The sequence below is a fragment of the Anarhichas minor genome, unplaced genomic scaffold, assembly GCF_050575085.1.
Source record: "Anarhichas minor isolate MPS153535 unplaced genomic scaffold, ASM5057508v1 ptg000038l, whole genome shotgun sequence".
Lineage (NCBI taxonomy): Eukaryota > Metazoa > Chordata > Actinopteri > Perciformes > Anarhichadidae > Anarhichas > Anarhichas minor.
Genome location: NW_027466484.1, coordinates 267994 through 295379, shown reverse-complemented (window position 1 = coordinate 295379; position 27386 = coordinate 267994). Strand labels below are relative to the sequence as shown.

General features: G+C 40.2%; 1 protein-coding gene across 1 annotated transcript; it reads right to left on the bottom strand.

Annotated features, from left to right (window-relative positions):
- Positions 1–308: 308 nt before the first annotated feature.
- On the bottom strand, positions 309–26893 carry syt16 (synaptotagmin XVI). Its single transcript, XM_076107200.1, has 7 exons — positions 26758–26893; positions 13929–14174; positions 8911–9135; positions 6280–6506; positions 1940–2404; positions 1649–1838; positions 309–1040 (listed from the first exon to the last, which is right to left on the bottom strand). The coding sequence occupies exons 1-7, from the start codon at positions 26891–26893 to the stop codon at positions 727–729; spliced, it is 1803 nt and encodes a 600-aa protein (XP_075963315.1). The 3' UTR covers positions 309–726.
- Between the last annotated feature and the right edge of the window lie 493 nt (positions 26894–27386).

Here is a 27386-nt window from a genome sequence, read left to right as displayed (position 1 = left end):
TACGTTGAATTATTGACTCATTGATTATTATTGTTTAATTGTTTTGTTTGTGTTTTCTAAAGTGGACGTGACCATTATATTCTCAGTTTTACATTTTCAGGACGTTTGCTTCTTTGCGTTTCCTGTCTGCATTCGTTCAGAAATCTTCATTGATTTGCCAAACAGTAAAAGAACAGCAAGCTTCAGAAATAACAAGTCACACACACACACACACACACACACGCACACACACACACACACCCCTCTAATTTGTGTGTACTTTCTAACACAGCATTTCACTACAAAAACTAAACTGCAGCTCCCTCGTCTCCCAGCTGAGCTGCTTTAACAAAAACAAAAAGCTATAAATGTGGGACACATTCTCAGCTCCTCTTGGAGGCCGACGGATCTTCTGCAAAGACGAAACCTTCAAATCCATAAAGGTTTTACCACAACAAAATAAATACTTGTCGTGGAACCTCGCTGAAGGCTTTTCTTCTATTCATTTCTTTATGACTTCAAATCTTGTTTCGGCCTCCGGAAGCGGGTGAATTTGTTCCTCTCGTCGACAGCAAAACAACCAGCTTTGTTAGATGCGACGACGGTGGAGTGTTGCTCTGAGAAGTCCTTCAATCCATCGCCCCTCTGAAGCCACATGCAGCATCCGGTGCGCCGATCAAAACCATTCCCCCAACGTAAAAAGAATAAACTCCCTTTCCTCTTACAAAACCCTAAATGTGGGTGGCGTTACGCCTCCAGCAGGACGTGCCAGCGGCAGACCTGCTGTCCTCGGCTCTCCTTCATGTCCTGCCAGTGGAGCTGCTCCTCCTCGCCGCTGCTGTTCTGGCCCAGAGCGATCCAGCCCACCATCTCCTTGCGCTTCATGCTGCGGCGGTTGTAGATGGAGACCAGCAGCGTGACGTCTGACAGCTGGAACAGCGCCACCTGGAAGATGAAGGTCTCCTTGTAGACGGGGTTGGGCTGGCCGCGACGCACCGACGTCTTACAGCGAGAGATCTCCTGACCGACCGAGTTCAGCAGGGTCAGACGGCCGTAGGTGTCTGGAGGGGAGGAAGAGGGAGATATACTAACGTGAAGCTCTTTCTGTCATGTTAGCATCTAATATAAACTTTTCCCCAACTTGTGTATATAAGAATAACCTTTATCGATTAACTTCGAAACACATATCTCTGTGTGTTAGAGTTTAGAGGTGTTAGTGGTTCTCAGCCTTTTTTCCTTGTAGCCCCTCTTACTCGTATCTAACAACAACAAAAATACAACCGAGAACAAAATCCTCAATTTGAATAAAGCGACTTATTGCTGTTATTAAATAAACTTTCTTTCATCTTGTCTTGATTCTGTTGGTCCAACTGTTGGTCGTGACACGACCAAAATTGGTCGTGTCACCGAGCACCAGGGTCCCTTTAGAAAACCTCTCATTTTACTGCAGCAGGGTCTGACAGTCTGCCCCTCTCAGTCCGGATTCGAGTCTGAAACAATCCTGTAATCTAATTCTCTACATAGTAAAATACTAATATTGCGCACAAACACTGGGTTTAATTGATGACCGAGGACAAATAAAATGTATTTTAAATAGTTTTATACACAGACTTTGGTATAAACTATCCAGTATGTGTGTGATCATGATTTAAGTTATAAGATAGCAGACCTGGTGGTCTGTTGATGGCCAGGTTCCTGAAGTGGCTTCCCTTGATGAGCTCCACCGACATGCGTCCCGTGGTGGCGTTGTAGGTGAGGCCCACCAGCAGCTCGGGGACACCGCCGTGGGTCAGAGACTGAGTGGACGAGGCGCTGTCGCTCTGAGACACAGCGGACAGACTCATCTGGGAGTCCAAGCTCTGGCAGAGACAAACACAGTGAGCAGCAGCGAAAAAGAAGAAGAAGCGGACATCGACACAAACCTGCAGCACAAAGACCCACAAAAAATGCACCACCTCACCTTGAGGTTACTGCGAGGCTCCAGGACCAGCGTGGTCTCCATCGTCCCTCCGTCCGGGTCCAGCCCGCCTAAACGCAGCACCTTCTCGCCCATCATCCTCTCGCGGGACATCCGGGACGCCCCGAGCGCGTACAGCCTGAACCTGACTGCCGACATCTGCAGCTCCGACGGCTCCACGCGCAAGAAGCGAAACGTCTCGTTGAACTGCGGCAGCGAGCCCTTCTGCACCAACGTCCTGTGGCGCTGTTTCTTGGCGGGCAGCAGGACCATGTGCACCTGCCAGGAGTCCATGCCGCTGCGGGCCTTGTCGGGGATGTCCCGCGCCGCGATCACCGAGACCAGCAGCTTCTCTGTGTCGGGGTGGTACTCCAGAGAGAGGACCAGGTCTCCACATGTGGAGATGGGGGGGCGAAGGGAAGAGGTCGCCGACTGAGACGAGACCTCGTCCTGGGGAGGCTCCTCTTGCTGAGAAGGGGAAATAAAACACATCAAGCTTATTTATAAGTGTATTTGTAATTGTTTATAAGTTTTGTATTTCTTTTGCTCATTATTTTTGTTTGTTTTGTTGCTCCATACTGGTGCAACAGTAACATTTCTCTCTTAAGGACTCAACACATGAATAAATAAATGAATAAATAATGCAGATTTCTGCACCACAATCAAGAAAAAACACTTGATTCTGTAAAAAATATTGAAAATTGTTAATGTGATTTTAAATTCTTGCATTTTAACAAACTTAATCATAGATCACATTTTTTCGTATTATTATTTACACTGTATATATATATATATATATATATAGTGTAGTTTACATACTTCTTATTTATTTTTTATATATTCATTGTTGTATGAACAATGTATATTGTAATATAATGGACACATTTTCTATACTTATTTCTATTTTTCTTATAATTTTTCTATGTTATATATACAGACAAAGTAAAAATAAACCATTTGTCAAAAGCTTGTCTCAAATGTTCAGAGACAGAAACTGAGCCCTCCTCCTCCTCCTCCTCCTCCTCCTCAAACACAACATCGCTTGCGTCGCGTGTTGACAGAGCCGTGCTGAGTTTCGGCATCGACATGGCAACCTCAGATAGAGATAAGATAATCACGTAGCCGCCGCTCGAGTCTGTTGAACGTGCAGGTCAGGAGGTCAATTCATGTTTACTACTTCTTCCTCTGCAGGCTGTAGAAGAAGTACGAGGCACCACTATGAAGTAAACAGTGATGGAAGAAATACCACAGTCTGAAGCCACGTTTAAGTATTACAGATGTAGTATTACATGTGATTCTGCAGCTGATCTTTAGAGTAGAGCTACTACTTCCAGTACTTAAATAGTAGTGCTTGTAGTGTTACTGGTAGTAGTATGTAGATATTACAGATATTGTGATATAAGAAGTTAAGTATTTAACATGAAGTGTACTTGCAGTATTTGATTTATAGATTTATTTTTTGCAAAAGATGTCAGTTATTCCAAAGATTCAAAGTATACTAATGATATTTAATACCCCTCCAGCACATTGAGTTTTTTATGTCGACGTGTATGTTTTAAGTAACGATACCAATAAATTGGCTGAATATGCGTTTTTTTTACTGACTGCCAACGTTAGCAGCGTTTGCATTCGTGTTCGTACTAATATTAGCGCTACTCGTTGAGATAGTAGTATTATCAGCAGCAGCAGAGCTAGCTTTAGCATTAGCAACGGCAGCGCTGTTATACAACTGTATAAATAAACTGCTACCACGGCTCTCCGCAGCTCCACGGATCCAAAACTCATCCGCTATTTATGAAGCGTTTCTAGATGTCAGTGTCACCCTGTTTGTGTGTGTATATGTGTGTTTGTTTGTGTGTGTGTGTGTGTGTGTGGGAGGTGTTTGCTGCACAGATTGCTCCCAATTTCAAAGTGTGATTCGGTGACTGAGAGGTTGTTAGATTCTACATTCCCACTCTCCTATATGAACCAACACACACAGAAATACACGTTAAGTAGATGTATGCGCGTATTTATGCTCGCACACGCACACACACAAACATATACACACAGTGATTAGTATTCATGAGCTTCTGTTTGTTAGCCGGGTTAGGGTGGCGCGGAGAGCGAGATGAAATATCAACTATTTATACGAAACCTCGAGGCCTCAGTGAGCCGTGTTTGGTTTGTTTCTTCCAACATGAACCTGAGAGGATAACATGGCAGAGTGATAATCCTCTCACAGCTGAGTGAGGATGATGAGGATGATGAGGATGATGATACCTTTGCCAAGCATGATGGGTAACAGAAGGGCTGCGGTCAGCTCACTGACCCCGTTAGGTAATTCCTGCCACGGTTATTTATTTATTTTTGGGGGGCGGAGAAATTGCGAAATGTTGTTGAGGTTTTCTAAAGATTTGTCTTTTAGATTGTAAAGTCTCAGTCTGTGAATACAAATAGAAATAAAATCACTGCAAATTGCTTCTTAAAGGCCCTGAAAAAGAGTCCTTTCGATCCCCTTGTTAGTGGTCGTACTGGTGTAAGCGATGGGGTGCAACATAAACACACTCCTCACTGGTTTAAGTGGACAATTGCTGGTAGAAGTTAATATAATTTATATATAAATTACAATTTACAGTTGTCTGTTTGTTGTTGCCGATGAGATTAGCTTCGACTCAGACCTTTGAATAAATCTGCTAATTTCATCGATTGCTGTGAAAAAACATTCCAAGCTCCGAGGCTGATATATGAAGCCAACACGGAAGTACGAAAAACTGCAGTTCCTAGAATGGCCACTTGAGGCTGACGAGCAAGCCAAGATAACCGAGAAAATGATCTTCTATACTGACAAACATCATATGAGTAATTCATGGCACAGTTCAAACGGGAGGAAATAAGATATTCATCTTTCGCCGTTAACTAGAGATACATCAATCAATACTGATCGCTTAGAGCAAAACAAAACAATATAACCGATAAATAAGGTAACAAGAACGTGATAACCTGAATGAATGAAAAATAAAGCATAGAAATGTAAAGTTTGATTATCAGGCAACAATGAGATGCTTCTGTCAATCAAATAAATCTGATTTCTACTCCTCTTAATTAACCAGATGATGTTGAACTTTGAGTTTTTCTCATTTCGTCTCAAATAGTTTTAGAATAGATTTAAACCAACTGTCACTTCTTTACACCTTAAACTCTCCACCAACAGTTAATAAGTAACAACCTGCATTTTTATATGAAGAGAAACTTAATTAGCAGCCACTCAAATCACTTATTTATCAACAGTATATTATAACTTCTTAACTACATCTACAATCATTCAAGGCTCCCAGTTATATTTTTTTACCTTTATTCGGCTGACGAAAGCTCTTTTTTTCCAGGAACTAAAAGCATATAAAGCTTCAAAAGGCAGTAAATTAATCTGACAAAAACATCCTCCATTTTCCTCCCGTGTACTTCCCATGTGGTCTATTTTTATCTGTTGAAGTTAATGGTTTTCTGATATTAGTCAGTCTGGTCTGGAGAGTTTTTCTTGCTGCAGTTCTTTTTAGAAAAGTAAAATTATACATTCTGCCTCCACGTGGCCGTGAGAGACAACGTGACCTAAACTCTGTCCCACGTCCACTTCAAACATACGAGAGGGAAGATTTGTTTGGATCCAGGTTTTTTAATTATACGTCTTTTTGGGGCGACAGTCAGAACAGACTGGAAACGTGGAGGTAGAACAAGAATAAAGACATGCAGCAGAGAATTTAATCTGGGACATGTTATGCTCCTTAGAACACTTTTGTCTTATGAATTGCCGTTTCCATCTCTCTACCAGGTTCTGAAGAATGAAGCCGATACCGAAGTGTCTTAAAGCTGCATTCTCTCTAGTGTCCACCAGGGGGCGACTCCTCTGGTTGTATAGAAGTCTATGAGAAAATGACTCTACTTCTCTCTTGATTTATTACCTCAGTAAACATTGTGAACATGAGTTTATGGTCTCAGTCTCTAGTTTCAATTCTTCTTCAATACAGCATGATGTTCATTTTGTAAATTATGGTCCATTTAGAGTCAAACAGACCATAAAGCAGGGGATGCTTTAGGGCGGGGCTACACAGTGATTGACAGGTGGCTACCAGAGCCGTATACGGAGTCTCTACGTCACTCCTCCTCAGTCCAAATATGGTCACTTCCTTTAATTTGTTGCAAAAAACAAGATGGAGACGGCTGAACTCAAGTTTACAAACCAATGAGTGATGTCACGATGACTACGTCCACTTCTTATATACAGTCTTTGCTCTCTACACTCTAAACTTTGATCCATTCATCATCTAAAGCACAAAACAGTTGGAGTGTCAAAGTGCCTGCAGTACCTCGGGGCTCCAGGCTGAGGAGCTGTCCATGACGTCCACGGCCGTCTCCATCTCCTCGCTGCCATCTGCGGCCTGCCGGTTTGTACTCGGGGCGGGACTCTCCCCGGTACCCGATGCCTTGAGACCGGCGGTTTTGTTCAGAGAGACCGCCGACGCACTCTCGCTTTCCTCCAATGCGGCGGAGAGCGGGTCCTTGAAACCCCGCTGCTGGCTCTGAGCCTCCATTTCTGCAGGAAGAAGGCAACATGGGAGGAAAGTCAGCATTAGGCTCCTCTGGCGGTCGGCTTTACATCTGTGGGTGTGAGGACAGTCGTTTTGAGAAGGGTTGCAATTATACGCCCTGTTTTCATATCTAATAAGTTTAGTTAATCTAATTAGGTTTCCACACTTGCAAGTAATTAACTGCAGAATTTAATCAAATAAAATGTATAAATAACTAAAATTCGAATCAGTTTGATAAATGTGAACATCGTTCAACTATAACCTACAAAAAAATATTTTGGGTCTCACAAGCTCCATGAACCTCGTTTTGTGAGTGTTGTGTGTTCCCGGAGGTGATGTTGTGTAATCCGTCACACCGTGGCCTTTTCCCGAGACAGAGGCACTCGGAGAACAGGCCGTACCTCGGACCAATCAATAGCAGTTATCTCCAATTCACCATCATTAAGGTCGGTCTGACTGTTATATCAACGGCTGCACGGGGCGTCAACCATGGCAACGGGCTGAGGTGAGTCATCAGTGTGTGTGTGTGTGTGTGTGTTGAAGACGGGATTTAAATACCAGTTGAGACAGAGTGACCCCAACCGAACAATGTCACCAACAACCAGCTGCTAGTTTTAAAACAACTGGGACGATAATTAGCGTGATGCCATTTGGTTAGCAAGTTAGCTGCTAGCTACTAGCTCTGAGGAGAAGCTCCCGGGAAAGAAACCAAATTAATAAAGTCTCAATAAAGGGAAAAGTGATGGTGGAGTTCAAACTGCTGCAACTGATGATTATTTTCTTTCTGAATTTATCGTGTAGTTTAAGAAATATGAAAAACAAAGCGGAGTTAAAATGAACCTTTTTTACAATGAGGATACAAGGAAGAGAGGAGAGAAGAGAAGAAAAAGAAAGGAAATGAGAAGAGGAAACAAGGAAGAAAGGAGAGGAGGAAACATGGAAGAAAGGAGAGGAGGAAATGTCAGCGTGTGAAAACATAAACCATCAGATTGCGACACGCTGCCTGATTCCGGTTTAAATAATAATCCAGATTATGTTTTGTTGGATGTTGAGATTATCATTAATCACAATTTTTTAGGAAGAACATTTTAGGAACCACATTACTAAACATTTTGGCAATCTATGTTTAATACTTAACTACAGAAAATGATGATTATTTGATGACATTCAAGAAATGGTCTTTTTATAAATCTCAAGACACAAACAAATCGAGTATGACGCCCAAGAAATTACATAAATAGTAAAATATACAAATGTTTTTAAATCTTGTCGTCTGTTTGTTTTTTTCCAGTTTTTCATGATTACCTGAAATTGATCAAACAACAAAAAAAGCTAATTGAACAAAAGCGAGATTAGAATAAAAGTTTCCTGTTTGTTTCCTTCACAAACCAGCTGAGGACTAACGAGTGTCCTAATTAAAGCTGCAGCGGTGGATCTCACTGAGCCTCTCTGAGCTCTTTACAGCCTCTAATCTGCAGTAAATACGTTATTTTGGGGCCTTTTGGCTCATTGACACTGGGACGGATTAGTGGTGCATCTGTTGGTTTCTCTGCAGCTGAGAGAAGAAAACCAGGCCTGAAACATTCACTTTAAAGATTGTTCTGAGGATCATCAGGTGTCCTTCTACTTTTCTTAATTCTACACTGGAGACGCGGTCGTTTATTGTGAATTAAACCTTGTTTCAAATTTAACTTCAACAAAAGTCCTCTGATGGCCTCAAAGCGAAAACTTTGAGGCAAACAATTTAATTTGTTTTGATTCCTTTTGGAAAAAAAGAAACAGTTGATTTCTGCTCCACTCAAATACACAAAATACTTCAAAACAAACAGAGATCACATCAGCCCATACTAACCTGTGATGCATAGTTATGTTATTGTCTTTTTACTGTTATGTCATTTATTTGCTTTGTTTTTGTTGTTGGTGCTTTTACCGTTTCTGTTTTTACCATGTAAAGTGCCTTTAAGTCAAGCGCTCTTCAAAATATACGTTTTATTATTATATTATTATTAATAGAAGAGGAGTTGACAACAACTACATATGATAAAAAATATGATGCATGAAAACTAATTGTTTGAGAAACAACAATAAATACATTATATATTTATAGCATATCATTTAATATTTATTTTATATTTAATATTTCATATTCATACTTTAATCTAATATTTAATATGTATTTCATATTTAATATTTATTTTTAATATTTATTTAATTTTTAATATGTATTTAATATTTATAGTTTAATTTAATATTTATTTAATATTTTTTATTTATAATTTAATTTAGGTCCAGGTATTTTGAATACCGGACTAATCAATGTGCACGGTTTATTTACAGCATTACAGTGATAGTTGATCTGTAAATGGACAGCAGGTCATAATTCTACTAGAACGTGTGCAGATGATGAACCTTCACAGTCCGACGGCTCGGTGCTGCCTTCCTCCTGGTCCGACAGTCGGCTGAATTTGTGGCGTCGGCCGAGCGACGTCTGCTGCTCGCTGATGTTCGCCGCCGCCGTCGAAATACGAAAACTCTGCGAACGCGACACCGAGATCTCGAACTGCTTCAGGACCTCTTCTTCACTGTCGGAGGAGCTGACGCCATCGTCATCTTCATCGTCACCGTAGCTGCTCACTGCAGGGAGACAAACACAGGGAAACACAGGGGGTGAGGAAGAGGAGGAGCTGGGAGAGGAGAGGAGAGGAAACAAGGAAGAAAGAGGAGGAGAGGAGAGGGGAGGAGGAAACTAGGAAGAAAGAGGAGGATCGGAGAGGAGGAAACAAGGAAGAAAGAGGAGAGGAGGAAACAAGGAAAAAAGAGGAGGAGAGGAGGAAACAAGGAAGAAAGAGGAGAGGAGAGGAGGAAACAAGGAAAAAAGAGAAGGAGAGGAGGAAACAAGGAAGAAAGAGGAGGAGAGGAGAGGAGGAAACAAGGAAGAAACAGGAGGAGAGGAGAGGAAACATGGAAGAAAGAGGAGAGGAGAGGGGAGGACAAAACAAGGAAGAAAGAGGAGGAGAAAATAGGAGAGGAGGAAACAAGGAAGAAAGAGGAGAGGAGAGGAGGGGAGGAAACAAGGAAGAAAGAGAGGAGAGGAGGAAAGAAGAAAGAGGAGGAGAGGAGAGGAGGAAACAAGGAAGAAAGGAGAGGTGAGAGTAAAGGAATGAAAGCAGAGGAAACAAGGAAGAGAGTAGAGGAGAGGAGGAAACCAGAGTTTGTTTCAACCAAACGAAACAGGTTAGTTTTTAAAGTATTTTTGTCCTGAAACAGAGTTTTAAAACCTTTAGTTTATTTTCTCTGGTCAAAGTCAGAGGACGTGTTCTTCAACTTTTTCTCTTTGCTTTGGTGTTTTTCACACCTGCAGAGTGCATCTCATAGTTAAGTCAGATTGAGATCGGATCAGGTTCCCACCAGGAGGCAACCTCTGGTTCTGAAGAGTGAAGTCAAAGCTTCATGTGTTAAAGCTGCATTCTTTCTAATGTCCACCAGGGGGCGACTCCTCTGGTTGTATAGAAGTCTATGAGAAAATGGCTCTACTTCTCTCTTGATTTATTACCTCAGTAAACATTGTAAACATGAGTTTATGGTCTCAATCTCTAGTTTCAAGTCTTCTTCAATACAGCATGATGTTCATTTAGTACATTATGGTCCATTTAGAGTCAAACAGACCATAAAGCAGGGTATGCTTTAGGGCAGGGCTACACGGTGATTGACAGGTCTCTACCAGAGACGTATACCCGTCTCTACGTCACTCCTCCTCAGTCCAGATATGGTCACTTCCTGTTCACTGGTTCCAAAAAAAAACAAAATGGCGAAGACGGCGAAACTTTGCACTCAGCTGCAAAACTTAATGGGTGTGTTTGTGCTGTAATGTCATTAGCGTGATATATTTCTACACGATTCATGATGATATCAGTGACCACAATCAGTGCGGTTATTTAATACGATTGCTTTGTTCGGATCCTTCTAAACCAACTGTACAGGTTTAAAAAGCGACCTCAATCTGGGCTTAAAAAGTGCCTTTTTCACCACTGTGAAGCAGCTCAGAGGTTCAGTATGTTAAAGCCACCGTGTTCTGGTAAAATAATGGCTCCTTTACGAGCTGTAAATACTCATAAAGTCAGTGAGAAGAGAACAAAGCCGCTCGCCCCGTCTCTCTCTGGTGAACTGAATAGAAAGCTGTTAGCAGAGCGGGGGGGTCACTGCTCTCGCGTCATAATTTCACCATAATTGGATAGCAACAGCTGAATGACTGACGCGGCGGTGGAAGCGAACCCTGGCCACTCCCACTTTCTCCTTGGAAGTACAGGCCACGCCCACCATATATATATATATATATATATATATATATATATATATATATATACATACACATACGTGTGTAGTATATGTGTGTCCTCTGAAGGATTCAAAGAAAAGATCTCCAGAGTGGAGCAATGTGGCTCAGTGATCACATGCAACTGTAACACACACACACACACACACGCACACACGCACACACGCACACACAGTTTTATTCATACATTTTTTCTCTTGTTGTATTTTCATATTTTTTTTTATTTGTTTGTTTTTTCTTAGTTTGTCTTGTGTTTGTTGTTATATTGCGCTGCTTTTTCTTTGTTTTGTCTGTGAAAGAACTTTGTAAACGTTCTGTTTCTAAAGAAGCTATATACATAAAGTTAATGTTATTATTACAAGTACTTGATCAGCAAAATGTTTAACTATTATATCTGATGTTTCTGGATTAATATCCACTGCTGCATTAATGTGCATGTTTAATTTGAACTGTCATCTGAGAAGTAACTAAAGCGGTCTAGTGATGTAAAAAGTACCATATTTACCTCTTAGATGTAGTAGAGCAGAAGTATAAAGATGCACAAAAATGGAAACACTGAAGTAAAGTACAAGTCACAACTTGAATTTGTACTTAGACGCACTACTTGAATACATGTGAGAGTTTTCATTGTTCTTTGTTCAAGTGAAGCTATTTCAATCAGGCCTACAGTTTCCAGGTTTAAGCTACATTTTCACATATAATTTGACTAAAACATAAAGTAACTCAGCAGCCTGCCTTACCTCGCCCGCTGGAGTCCAAACAGGATGTGCTGTTTGTTCAGGAAACCAACTGGAAATACCAGAGACTCCACCTACTGCAGGTGAGAATCAACAAACCAGTGTTTGCTCTGTTTGACTCACAGTCCTGGATTCAAACATCCTGCTGGTTACTTTTTTTTTTTTCTTTTCTTTCATTTTTGCTCTAATTATAAAGCACAAAAAACCGTTTTTATTTCAGCTGAAAAAAAAGAAGAAGCTTCCAAACTTTGAGTTAAAATGACTCTCAGCCCACATGGAGGAAGCTCTCACTGTAACGACGTTATCACAATATTTTAAAAGCTTTACTGTCATTGTTTGCACAGTTCAACACTGAATTGAGACTCCACTTAAAATGTTTATAGTATTAAAGGTGCAAAGATACGAGATTGAGAGCATTTCGATTGCTTCTTAACGGCTCTCAACATGACAACATCGTAGCTAACGATGCTAACATCGCTAACAGTACAAACGTCCTGAGAGGGATAACAGTGTTTACCTGAGGGGAAACCGGAGGGTGGGTGCTACGCTTCCACGACGGGACGGCGTTAAGAGTTCAACTTAATAAAGAAGTAAATAAAGAGTGAATAAAGAGGAACAGTGTTCCTTAATTTCATTTGTCTTTTGTCTCGATCTCCAGGTGATATGCTGGTTCACTTTTACAATTTATCTTCTATCTTTATCTTTTTAACCTGTTTAACATGTCAAAACACATATTGTATGTAGACCTTTCTGTCTGCTTCTCTGTCAAATGGCTTTTTACAAAAGTTAGATAATATGTCTTCAGGGACTGCAGTTAGTGACAGTGTGGGCTCCGTGGTAACGTAGCTCTGACACCTTGACGGAGTAGCAGCGGGGGGGGGGGGGGGTGGCGTGGCTTAGTCAAGGGATAGTTGGTTGCTTTAATCCAATATGTAAAAACACTGTTACCTTCTTTTGTTCACCTTTAGAACCTTTGCTCTGGGTGTTCAAAGTGTTTGACAAGTGGGAGTAAAGAAAAGAGTTTTACTGGCTGATGGAAAGAAACTGAGTGTCCTTTCCTCTCTTTTTCTTCCTGGAATTTCTTTTTTTGATGAATTCTTCTTCAAGGTTATTATAATGTTAATATTTTTCATTGTGAGCTGCTGCAGAGCTTCGTGGCCGCTGACTCACTCGACTCTTTCTCTCATACATACAAACACACTCGCCCACAGAAACCGCTGCACAGACACAAACTCACCCACGTTCTCTTTCTGTTACTGAAGAGTTTAAATGGAGTCATTACGCATAAAGGAGCCACGCACTCTCCGAGATGTTTCAGGTTACATAAAAGGTTGAACCTTGACGAGAAATATTTTAGGAAATAAGTGTTTGTCTGTCTTTATGAGAGAGACAGAGATGGGAAGATTGATAAGTACGTATGTTAAAGGAACATTCATTTCATAAAATAAATGTGGCTATTGTTGCTCTGTTGCTGATGTTGCATGTTTGAGATTTGGGGAAACGAGTACACGTGCAGAACAACATATCAGGGCAAGCTTTGCAAAAAAAAACAACACTTGTTTCTGAGTCTAAATGAAAGTAAACGCTGAAAGAACGCCCACTACTGCGTTGTTTTGTTTGAGTTCAAGTGCTAAGAAAATATGAACACTCCTCTGGTTGTATAGAAGTCTTTGAGAAAATGACTCTACTTCTCTCTTGATTTATTACCTCAGTAAACATTGTAAACATGAGTTTATGGTCTCAATCTCTAGTTTCAAGTCTTCTTCAATACAGCATGATGTTCATTTAGTAAATGATGGTCCATTTAGAGTCAAACAGACCATAAAGCAGGGGATGCTTTAGGGGCGGGGCTACACAGTGATTGACAGGTCTCTACCAGAGACGTATACGGCGTCTCTACGTCACTCCTCCTCAGTCCAGATATGGTCACTTCTTCAACTTTTTGTTAAAAACTAGTTCACAACCAAACTCGTCCTTCATATAAATCCATACAAAGTCCTGCAAAAGAAAAAACCCTCAAAGACTTGTGACTACATCTGTTCGACTAAATGTCAAAATATGCTGTTGGTCTTCAGGTAAAAGAGAGAACAAGAGAAAGAGAGAAGACCTGCAGCTCAATGCTGCAGATATATTCATGAGCAACAAGACATGGTTAATATTTAACAATGTCACTGTTAGTTAAAAAACGAATAAATGGCATGAACACTTACTCCTGCTCTGTAGGAAAGCAAGAGTATTCATGTAAATAATATAAAAAATAAACACTCTTTTCTGTGACGTGGAAGTACCTTAAGTTTCCAAAACTGCATTCAAATACATTAATATTTATTCAGATATTTTTATATTTATTCACTCACCGAGCCCCTGGCGGATTCCCTGGCGGGTTTTCTTCCGGTGGGTGTGACGGTGCTCCAGACACGGCATGCCGCCGACGCGTGAGAAACACAGCTTCTTGTTGATGAAGAGGAAGAGGACGGCCAGCGCCACGATGAAGACGCCCACCGCCGACAGGAAGCCGATGGCCTCTGGGGGGACTGGCAGGAGGAGGGAGAGGGAGAGGGGACACACAATGACACACTGATCAGACCACACAAACAGGCAGTCTGGATACACACACACACACACACACACACGCACACAAACACACACACAGTACACATGGTACATGTGATGCACACAGACAGAACGAGTGACACTTTAGTATTTGAGTTACCCTGGGTGCCTTGCTCAAGAGCACACAGGTGTTTTTTGTTTTCAAGCAAAAATTTTAAATAAACATTTTTTTCTTCTGAATTTATTGTTCGTCAGTTTTTCCTTTACTGAGACAAATAAAGTCCTCAACCAAGGCACTGTCTACAAAAATAAAAAATATAAATTCTATCTACACGACTGGCTGAATAGCTTCAGCTGCTGAGCTCTGATTGGACAATCGTTTTTTACAAAATATTTTCCGTCCACACCAGAACGCAAAAAACGACCCCAAAGCTCGCCGGGCCGATAGCTTGCGCTAAAGGCTACGTCTACAACACGCCGGTCCAGGTGCTGACTGCTAACGCCATGTTGGAATACGGCCGTCGCCACGTTGTTTTTCAGATGTCTCAGGTTAGATTGGTGAAACAATGTGTTTCACAAACACATTTGAGGATGAGGACTAACTCGTGTTCCTGGAGCTTCACCGGATAAACACAGAGCAGGATGGAGCTGCTAGTTAACGTTTTATTTCCCAGACCAAGGAGAACAGTCAGCTAGTTAGCTGACCATGCTAACGTTGTGTCCGGCTACGGTTGATAAGCTACGATTGTTTTTCATGGAAGGTTTGGTGAACTAATGCTGCCAATATGTCCGGAAAAAAACTTTTTAGACTTTGGTACAAGACAGTTGAGCAAAAACAATAAAAGTTTGATTTTGCATAAAAAAGAAAAGAGATTTGAAAAAAGATCTCACAAACATCTGAACTTTGAACACAAAGTAAAGAAGAGTAAAATATAAAAGAAGAAAAAAGACCGTAAGTTCATTTATTTGACATTGGACATGTTAAACATCGTATATCAGTTTGATATGTTACTTAAACAGGTTTATCTACAATTGTATGTCAGCTTACAGCAGTGCAAGAGGCTTTGATGAATGTTTGCTAAAGTGCAAATAATCAATGTATATTTATATTTACATTTACAACTATGTACATTGCAATGTTAAGAACGCAGACTGAATATTTCGTATTGGCTATATTTTCAGTTTTTACCAGCATGACAATGGGGAAGAGTGACAGTAAAAGGTGAAACTTACTACGACTCTTCTTCATAGACTGCGGTTTAACTTGGTGTTTAATCAGAGTTTCGACACACTGCAGTGAAAGAAAATAGAGAGGAGGAGGAGGAGGAGGAGGAGGAGGAGGAGGAGGAGGAGGAGGAGACGGATGAATGTAAATGGCAGGTAGAGAGAAGCCAGAAAATGATGGAGAGGCAGAAAAACATCTGGACCGAAATAGAATGAAAAGAGTGATGAAAGCTGGAAGTGAAGAAACCAGAATGATTGAAAACAAAACAGAGAGTAAACAAACAAGAGGAGGAAGAGAGGAGCTGAAGGGGAGATGAAGAGAGAGAGAGAGAGAGAGAGAGAGAGACGAGGCGTACTACTCTGAAACACGGATGAATAGAAATAACCGGGGGGGGGGGGGGGGGGGGGGGCCACAGTCTCCTGTTTCCACGGTAACGTCTCAGAGAGCAGAGAAGTGAATCAATGGCAGCAAACGGAGACGAGTGCACATCCTGCAGAGAGCCGACGCCAAAGGAAGGACTGGAGGGCGTAGGGGTGTGTGAGTGTGTGTGTGTGTGTGTGTGTGTGTGCGTGTGTGTGTGTGTGTATGTCTCTGTGTTAGAGTGTAGTACTATTACATGTTTTATGTATTTCAGACACCACCGTGTGTGTTTTTCTCTCTCTCTCTTTTCACGTTTATAGAAACTGAATCTCCCACGCTGTACAGAAGCACCTCGTCAATCTGCAGCCGAAAACATCCAATCACATCGCCAAGCAACAGTGTGTGTGTGTGCGAAATAATGAGCAACAACAGCAGCTGGTTTAATCCATCCCTCCACATGCACCAGTATTTGTTTTAGTGGTGGAAGAAGTACTCAGATCATTTACTTAAAGGTACAGTGTGCAGCGTTCAGGGGTTCAATATAACGACTATATATAATATAATAAGTGTCTTTTATTTAGTGTTTAATCACCTGAAAATAAGAATCGTTGTGTTTTTGTTAGCTTAGAATGAGACAGTTATATCTACAGACGACTTAACGGTGGTTTTGGTCTTCGTCAACTCAGATTTCTTTCGTGAAATAGTGAAATATTTCATGCTGAATGACTTCTGAACTCTGGTAAACATATTATCTAAAGTGCTGCTTTTACAGATCTTTCGGTGAAATAAACTAATCGATTAGTCGACATAATCGTACAAATGTTAGTCGACTAAGAATTTCTTTTGGTGGAGGACAGCTCTAATGTTTCTACTGAAGCCCAGAATGCTGGCTCTAGATATTCATGTTTTCATGTTGGTAAAAGTAATAAGTAAATATTTTAGAGTAAAGTAAAAATTCTCCTTTATCGTGCTGCATTTATGTTTATGCAAATGTTACTTAAGTAAAGTATTAGCATGAAAAATATACCTGAAAAACAAAAGTAACAGTAATGTTACTTAAGTAAAGTAACAACATAATCTTGTCTCTCGTCCATGTTTCTATTTAACTTAATTAAACATCATTTATTTGCTTTGCACGTGTTGTTTTATATGATTCAATGTAGTATAAGAGTGTCCTGAATGTTTCTCATATTAATATTCTCTCTTCTCGTATTGTTTCTGCATGCTTGTAAAGGGGTAAATGATGCAGAACTTTGTAACTTTTAATCTTATATTCTGTTTGACTTTGTAACATCTGTCCAGTGACTACAGATGAAAAATAGCCTTTTTGGCTAATTCTGGCGCATTTATAGGAATGTTTTATTAATGTGCCATGTCCCTGCCAAATAAACCAATAAAATAAAATAAATATGGTACAATAACCGATGGACCGATACCGTGGAAAGACGAGCATCAGGCTGTTTAAACTGACCAATACAGTAACATTCATCTTAAAACGCTGCCTGAGAAAGAGGCCATAACATCCCCAAACCACTCAACTAACACCCTACTTTATAACATGAAACATGCAGTGTTTTCTTCCGAAAAACACACACAACACGACAATCTCTCGACCCACTTTCTTTATGTTCAGCTGCTGTTCACTCCCACAGAGAGAGACTAACTCATGACAGACGCAGCATGAGAACACTTCTGTAACACAGTTCCACTTTAACGAAAAGCATCATGACAGAGAAGACGCTCCTGTCCTTTTAAAACCTGCAGGTGCTGATGTATCGCTGGTTAATTAATTATCTTTTTATCTGTTTTTAGTCCACACTAGCAGGATGACTTCAGGGGTTCACCCGAAGGTATAATATATCTTTCAGGACTAAGACCTCTTTGAAAGAATGTAGAAAAGCCGACTGTGAATACGACTCTTAATTAATTAAAATGAGCACAGAGTGACAGTAAACGTCTGGACGGTGTGTTTGGGTGCCGCCGTAAAGTGGGAGTTTCCCCTCTCAGCTGCTCCGACTGTCACAGACACACTGAGCTCAGTGTTGGAGACCCAGAGAGTCTCCTACTGTCCACGTCCAGATGGACAGGAAGAAACCCCCGGGTCAAGGTCTGGCCTCACACCTGCTGCGCACGCACGCACGCACGCACGCACGCACACACACACTATTTGTGGACCACAGAGGAGGATTTGTGGTGGTTTAAGTGACCTCAATTTGCCTCAATTATGTAAAAACAATAACAATAAAACTGAGAAAAGTTCAGTTTTTAGCTTCAGTTTCATCCGTTTCTTCTTTCCCTCACTCAGAGACAACAACATTTACATTTGTATACTTTAGATTATGAATCTTAAAAATAATCCCAGCGGAAGGTGAGTCGTGTTGTCGGCCCAGCAGGAGATCAGCTGATTATTGATGAAACAGTTTGTCGAACGTCTTAAAATCAAATTATGAAGAATGAACGTACAAATGAGGATTAAGGAGGCGATGTGACCCAGAAGTCAATATGAGAGGCATCGGATCGGAGCTAATGAGACGAGAGAAATCTCACAACACCGCTAATCCGACAGCGACACGGTAGTGAAAAGGTTGTTTGTGTGTGTGAATACTAAATCTCCTGATTACTATGCAGCTGCTGACTTTTCCAACCCGGCTTTGAAGTGAGGAGCTCCAGAGGAGAGAAGAAAGCACTTTGATGTGAGGAGGAGGAGGAGGAGAAGAAGACGACGAAGGCCACGTTGTTACCGCTCATTAAGAAAAGATCCCGAAGAGGACGAACACGGAGCTTTGTAGTGCTTTTTCCTCTTTCTTCTTTTTCTAGCGAGGAATAAAACGGAGCTCCTGCTGTTACTCACTAATGTGGGTAATTAGTTTTAGGGCTGTGTGTGTGTGTGTGTCCTTATTTACAACAACACACAGCTGAACGCTACGTCCTCAGTATTCAGATAATTTACTGAAGTAAAAGTATCAAGTATCAGTATACTTTGAAAGTACAAATACATATGTAAACTTGCATAATCTGTTTTAAATCACTTCTTAACACCCATTTTTACATACGGGCTTTTATGTGATGTCGTCTTTTTACTGTTTTATTTTATTATTGTTATTATTATTTAAAAAAATGTATTATAATTTTTTAAATTTAATTTATTACATTTTTTTTGTATATATATTTATATATAATATTTATTTGTGTTTCTTAGTTTGTTCTTATCGAATGGAGTGATGTTATTATTTCATCTATTTTACTGTCTCATCTTTCTGTTGTTTTTATTTCTTTACTTCGTCCGTCAAAGCACAAAGTAAACTCTGTTTTTAAAGGTGCTGTATGAATAAAGTTATTATTGAGCCTCCTCTGTGGCTCCTAAAGATGATGAACATGGTGATGTCATCATCATCATCATCATCATCAGGACCAATCTGAGATGTTAAATCACTGCGGAAATTCAATTTTAAGTCATTAAATGTGTTTATTAAAGAAACCACCATCTACTATACGAGAAACCGTATCTGTTCTCTCTGTTCTTTCCTCACTGAACACATCTCGTGTGTCTGTGGGTGTGAAAACAAAAGCTTCTCCAAAACAATGACGTTCAGACGGAGGTTTTACGTGAAAGAAGGCCGACTTCAGCATTTATTACTGCTTCTACATGAGTTTATCCAAATGTTGAGTTGTTATTGATCTGATCTGCAGCGTTTTACAGATGACAGTAACTTCGATAAGGTGTTGGATGGGGTGGAGGTCAAGTTCTTCTACACCAAACTGGAGTTTAAATCCTATTTAAATGTATGTTTAAAATCTTTTCCTCAGTGTTTCTACGTCAATATAGAAACACTCTTGATGATGTCATGACCCTAAAGGTTTACGTTAAGACCACCAGCTTTTATTATTTCAACATTGTAAACATGAGTTTATGGTCTCAATCTCTAGTTTCAAGTCTTCTTCAATACAGCATGATGTTCATTTAGTAAATTATGGTATACGGCGTCTCTACGTCACTCCTCCTCAGTCCAAATATGGTCACTTCCTGTTCACTGGTTGCAAAAAAAAAAACAAGATTGCGACGACCATTGGTTTGTTTCATGTCCACAAACCAATGGGTGACATCACCATGACTACGTCCACTTCCTACATAAAGTCTATGATCTTGTGCAGCTCTACCAGGAGAGTTTCATGTCCATCCAAGCAGTGCTTCATCTGTCAATCACATGTTTTATATGCAAAACACTAAAAAGGGCTTTAACTTTCAGGACCATGGACAGCGGAGACATCTCCTCCCCTCTTCGTCCTTCTGTTAACGGACAAAGACACCTACAGATCCTCTGTGATCTCCAGAGCCGTCATGTGACGTTCACTGGCTGTTGTTGTTCTCAGCACTGGAGGTCAGATCAACCCAGAGACATCAGCACATGGTGTTTTTCAGTCTGACTCAAACCCACTGACCACCAGGCAGACGCACCTGAACAACATAGTTTCCCTGGAAACAGCCCAGTGGCTCTATTAAGGTATAATGAGTTTGCCTTTTCCCACCCACATGTAAGAGGGCCTCATGTTTCCATGGCGCCGTCCGGCTGCTCGTCCCAATTGGCCGAGAGGATGACAACGATCTTCCCAGGGTTGAGATGAAGAGACGATTGAATAAGAAGAAGTCAAGAGGAGAGGAGCTCAAAGTAGAAAACGAGGCATCTGAAGTCACTCACATCCACAGAACACACGTCCTGAACACTTAACTCCGCCCACATTACGCTTCTTTTTGCAAGAAAACAATGTAAGCCACACATCTGTAAAGTCTCAAACTGAACAAATCTGCAGAACAATCGTTGGTCTCATCTATTCTCGTCTAAAAGAGCTTCAGAACTGCATTATTGTATTTCACCAGAGAGCCTGAAGTCTGTGACTGCCGCCGCAAATGTCAGCAGTTTTAAGACAGTTTGATAAAAGACAATATAAGATAAAATAGTATAATACAAAATTACGTTACGATTTTATTTATCCCGAGGGATATTGCTGTGCAGCAGCTGCAGTGCAGAGTAAGAAAGAGTGGAACATATAAAACATATCAAATATGAATATATATATTGATTTGAGTTAAAGTTAAACACAGTTTTGATGTGACCTGGCTCTTTTATTATCATTATTATACTTTATATTATTGTACTTATAATAATAATTGATATTATTAAATATAATAATAATAATTATATACATTATTTATACTTATATATTACTATTATTATAAGTATTATTTATAATACTTTTACTCTTTGAAAAAACATATTTATATTATATTTGATCTTTACTGACTGTTACTGTCATGATTGATAATAAATCTCATTGTTCAGCTGTAAAGAATCCTGCTTCATTACATTTTTCATGAATTTCATGACTCCTACAGTATTCAGGAGTTCTCCTAAATGTCCATTAATCTGTTTAAAATCTGCCACAAATATTGATCATCAGAGCCATAAAACTAAGCTTTACAGCACTGATGCTGAGGCGCCACCTGCTGGTTACAGGCTGCATGTCACCGCTACGACAGCAACACGTATTTATGTATTTCAGCTTTAGGTTTTAACATCCAATAGAAGGTAAACGTGATCCTCTTGGTCCATCACACGTCTAAACTAAAGCAATATTGTTCGGGATCTAAATATGAAAGAGTACATTTCATAAAACCTGAATGCTCTTCTTCTTCTTCTTCTGCTGATCCCTCTCACAAAAGAGACTGAATTTAATAAAGGTTATAATAACAACATTTTTGGACGAGCAAGACAGATTTAGATTTAGTTTTTTCAAACAGCATGTTTTCACTTTAAACTTATCAACGAAAGACTTTCAGGATTAAAATATGTTGTGATTTTTTTTTCTATAATAAGATGATTATTTGTATATGAGACAAACATTACGTTAATTATTTAAGTTATATAAATTAGTAGGACCATCGTGTTCTTCTCCTTTACAGACAAATAATATTAATAGTTGTTGGTTAGTCTTGTTTTATTTCATCAGTATTTGTAAAAATAAATAAATCTCTCTAATCTGATCTAAAACGAGGACTAACGTGACGTGGGCCCTTGTTGTTGTTGTTGTTGTTGTTTACCAGAGGTCACAGGTCAACAGGGAACCATTCATTTAAACTTAACAATTCACTTTGTAAGCTTATGTTTGTTTCTAATCCACTACATTTCAGAAATATTACACTTTTTACTTCTCTACATTTATCTGACAGCTTTACAGATTATGATTCCTGAACAAAAAAACATAAATTATGTTGGGCTCTGATTAATTCTGACGCCGTTTCTCACTATTTTCACTATTTTCACAAAACAATCGATCGATTAATGGAGAAAATAATCAAAATGAGCTCCAGCTCAAAAAGCTACAATCGTAAAATCCTGCTTTTACATGAATGCATTCGTAATAATAATCTGATAGTAGAACATTCACAGTTTGAATACTTTATATGTTACAGTAGTGCTTTTACTCAAGTAAAGGATCTCATTGATTAAATACGATGCAACATATTGGAACAAGCTTCAGCGTCTCTGCATCGACTCTCCGTCCATCAACAACAGAAAGTAGAATAAAATGGAAAGACAGCAGGGGAAACAATGAAGAGATGAGAAACTTGGCTCAACCATCATCATCATCATCATCTAGTTTTCCAGGAATAAGACGGTCAAATCAAAACTCACTCTCTCCATGATTCTCTTTAGTTCCTTCTTCACTGGACATGTCTTCACCTCCTCCTTCCTTTCTGTCTTCTCCCCAAAAACAAGAGGAGAAACTTAACCTCTCTGTCCTCGTCGTCCTCTCAGTGAAATCTGACCCGCGTCCCGTATGAACCGTCAATCAGCGCCGCTTTCCTGCCTCCCAGAGGGCGAGGCGGACCCGTCTTCCTGAACACCACCAAGACACAACAAGCGAGAGGAAGCGCTGCAGAACACGACAACAAAGACCAGCGGGCTGATTATTAAAGCCTCCTTAGGCAAACTTGGTCCCTGTGGACTAAAGTGGTAGTGTCTCTGAGCACCAGACTCCCTTTAGAAAACCTCTCATTTTACTGCAGCAGGGTCTGACAGTCTGCTCCTCTCAGTCCTGGTTCTGGTTCTCCCGTGCCTCCCTTCCCTCCAGCGGGTCCAGCAATACGTCCTGGGTCTCCAGCAGCGTGGTGTCGGTGTCGGCTCCCAGAGAGGAGAAGCTCGAGCTGAGCTCTCCTCCTCCCTCCGGAGCTCCGGATCTGGGTCTGTCCATGGTGGAACAGTCTCTGCTGGAGGATCTGGGTCTGTCCACGGTGGACCGGTCTCTGCTGGAGGATCTGGGTCTGTCGGTGGACCGGTCTCTGCTGGAGTCTGAGCTGAAGGAGGTTCTGGTGAACCTGCATGATGTCATCTGGTTTCACCAGAATCCGACCCGGTGGCTCCGATGACGAGCATTAAGAATAACTCTATAGAAACAGAGCATCTTCTCTCTGATGGTCTCTTTACTGATGGAGGTCTGATAGAGGATCAGGACTAAACTGAGGCTGGTTCATATAGAGGATCAGGACTAAACTGAGACTGGTTCATATAGAGGATCAGGACTAAACTGAGACTGGTTCATAGAGGATCAGGACTACACTGAGACTGGTTCATATAGAGCACAGGTGTCAAACTCAAGGCCCGCGGGCCGTATCCGGCCCGCCACGTCATTTTATGTGGCCCGCGAACAAGTGATTGAGTTGAAAAAGATCGACAAATAATCCCAAAATGTCCACGAAGAGAAAAATTGATGCAGAGGGAAGAAAATGTAATTTAAGATGGGAAAGCGAATACATGTCTGTGCTTCAAGGAGAAAAACGGGTCTGTCTTCTGTGTTATGATGCGTGTCGGTGAAGAAGGAATACTATTCACGTCGGCATTTTGACACCAAACACGGAGCTAAATTTAGCCTCCAAGAAAAACATAAAATTGTCCAAGAATTAAAAGGCAGAGTGCAATCACAGCAGAATATATTTACAGAAGCTACAGCCCAGTGCTGCTAAAGGTAGGTGAGCAGGTGAGCTCCGACCAGATACAGACTTTTACAAATGTCAGTTTGTGAAGAAACACCATCGCAGACCGAGTTCAGGAACTAGCAGCAATCTAACAACACAGCTAGCTAAGAGACGAGCAGGTACTCGTCTTCTTCATTAGCTGTTGATGAAAGCACAGACAACACGGACACAGAGCATCTATCCATGTTTATAAGACCTGACTCTCAGTGAGGAGCTCTTGGATGTAGTTGCCATGCACGGGACGACGACGGGGACATTAGTGATGCAGAGAGGTGACAAAAATAGCTTTGAACAAAGTCAATGTAATAACTTTTGTTTGATGATATTTGTCTTTGTTATTTTCTTTAAAAGTTTGATCTTTGATAGAGTAATGTGGGTTTCCTAACCCTAAATTAAAATGATTTATGTTATAATAACAGAAATGTGCTTAAATATCATTTTACATTTATATAACTGCATATACAATATTTTTACACTTGAATAAACAATAATCAAATGCAGAGAGAGTTATTTAACAATATGTTAGGAGTAGTTACAGTTATACAGTCTTACAGTTACAACCGGCCCTTTGAGGGAAACCATGATGCTGATGTGGCCCAGAGTGAAAATGAGTTTGACACCCCTGATATAGAGGATCAGGACTACACTGAGACTGGTTCATATAGAGGATCAGGACTAAACTGAGACTGGTTCATATAGAGGATCAGGACTACACTGAGACTGGTTCAGGACCAGGTAAAAGTTCCTCAAGGTACATTTTAAAGTGGTTATAAAGGTGTTAGGGTTTGCCAGCTTGTTGTGGAGTTATATCGCCCCCTAGTGGACAGTTGTGACATGATTAACTTCACTCACTGTAAGTTTAACTCAACCAAATGTAACATCTTCCCCTCTGAGAAATCTCTCTGTGCCTGCAGAGCAAAGAGAAAGTGTCTGGAACTGACCGATATGAGTCTGCTTTCCCATCAACATCCCCAGTGCTCAAACAAACGGGAACAAACACGGATTCAATTTCCTGTCAGCAGCAATAAATATGACCCACGAGTCCCGACTGAGAGCTGCTCTCTCAGAGAACCATGAATTAGACATGGAAGCAGTCTGTAAGTAGGCCACAATAACCAGAACCGGCATGACGCACATGGCCGACTGCTTCCTACTGTTTAATGGAGCGCTTCGATGCCACTTTGAATCCCGACAACACTCATCACACATGTAGAGAGGGAGGTTATGTTCACGTGTTATATAAGTCATATCAAACTGTGTATGACATTTGTCTTTGTGGGAAACCTGGTGTTCACCTTTGGTATTAATATTCATCATTGACTTCTCATGGTTTCAAATGTATTTTCCCATAAAGTGATCACTGGATTCTCACGGATAATGAGAGCAAATATGTGGCGTCAAATTCAACTTTGGTGAACTTTGACACGTGAATGTACACCGCTGACCTCGCACCACGTTACCCTCCTCTGTACCAATACTGATCCAGAAAACTGTCCTGGTTAGCAGACGGTTATGAGATCAGAGTCTCTAAAAATGTTTCATGAATAAACGATTAACTTATTCTGCATTTAGCACGTTCCCCGCCGACACATTTGGAATGTTTAACTGTGAAATGATCTATTATGGGATGTTATGAACATTGCAGCTATATCTTCAGTCTTGTTTTCAGGTAGATTGTCACACTATTTAATAATGTGTAATAACACATGCATGAAAAGATGAGTAGAACGGAAACATTAGAGCTGAAAGAAGAAGTCGATCTATTAGTTGTAAAAGAAAATATCTATTAATCAATCATTTAAGTCATACATCAAGTAAAGAAATGCTGATTATGTGTTCTTGCATTTGAAGATTTGCTTGCTTTTGTCATTTTACAACATGGTAAATAGAATATCTTCATTTTTTTTTAAATAGTATATAACCAAAATAAGTATTTGAAAAAAATCACTATCCTGAACAAAAAAAAAAGAAATCATTAGATGAATAAATAATTGTTAGTTGCAGCTCTAAATAAATCTGTAAAGGTTCATTAAATATCCAGATGGTACAATGTCTGAGGGCAAATTGATTGAAATCACTGGACTAGAGTTTAAATTAAAGACTTAAAGATATGAAAGGCATTTTAAAGTTCTTTCATTTAGTATTTTATCAAATATAAAAATGACACCTGACATTTCTGCTGAGTTTACTATTTAATTCACACTTTTAATTATTATTTTTATATTAACTGTAAGCAGCAGCTTAATGTTGCCGCTGCAGCTCGAGGTGGAGATAATTACTTTATATTCATTTTGGTAGTTTAATCAACAACAATGCAACATACTTTATGTATAATCTCAATCTGTAAAGTAACCAGTATCTGCATTTGTCACAAAGTATTTTTTTAAAATCTGAAATGCAGTAGAATAATAAATTAGATGGAAATACTTGAGTAAAGTAAAAGTATCTCAAAATTATACGTGCATCTATTTACACTACAAATATTAGATTATGTGAAGTATAACATCACAGCAGAATTAATAATAATAAGAAAACACGCAGTAAAGGTACCGCAGGCTCTCTGTAGGCCTGCGTTATAAAACAGCACACTATGACAACACATTAAAATCATACTGTGTCATCATAACCACTCTGATGATTTACATAAACAATCCAAACCCGGAATATCTTATAGTTTAAAACGAGTGAGTACAACACCACACAGGAACAAATACTGCAGCAATATTACAAGTATGTCTTTGTTTAGAGGCTGATAAAGGCCCTAAAATGGCAATGATGTGGATAAAACGCAGGAAAAACGACAGTATTTGGTAAAAATATAGTGAATTGGCCTACGCATCCTGTCGCTATCAGTCAGCCAGACATAAAGAAACAGTGGGTAGAGGCTGAAAAACAGCATCCATGCAACCTCCCGCACTGACACATTAAACCAACATTAGAGGCGCCCACAGGGTGAGGAAGACGGCCGTACTTACTGTCCGAGGCCATGGCTGCGGATGTTTCCCCCTCAGACTACCAGCGGAACCGAGGCAGCAGCATCCCGCACGCTCTTCATCCTCCAGACCCGCAAAGATCTGCAGCCACACAGCGGTGAACCGTGACGCCTTCAGGTGCTGTCGGAAACATCCACACTCAACGGGGTTTCTACGCATTTGGTCATTTCAACCTTAAGATTACGATTCCCCCTCCCCCCCCCCCCTCCCCTGTTACATGTAGATTTGTGTCCTAAAGTCACGAAATAATTTGCTTAAATTCATCCAATTTCGGAAAGAATAGGAGAACATTTACCTTTCACACATTTAGCCCATGGTCTTTGAACTGTGCATCAGTGCTGCCCTGCAATGACAAAAAAATAAAAACACTAAATAACGTTATATATCTATTTACAAATGAGTTAAGACAAAAGCTGACTCATTTGAAAAACATCAAATACAAATGTATAGTGGAAAAGAAAACTGCTAAAAACAAAAGCTAAATGCTGCAAACTAGCTGGTTTCCACGGCTAGCTTTAGCTAATTCAGCTACATTTACTTACATTAAACAATAAATGTCAAAAAAATCAATGAGATGTACATTTTAATTAACTAACGCTTTGTCATCTGTCCTAAATAAGTAGTAATGTTTGCTAAATTCAGTCATAGGGAA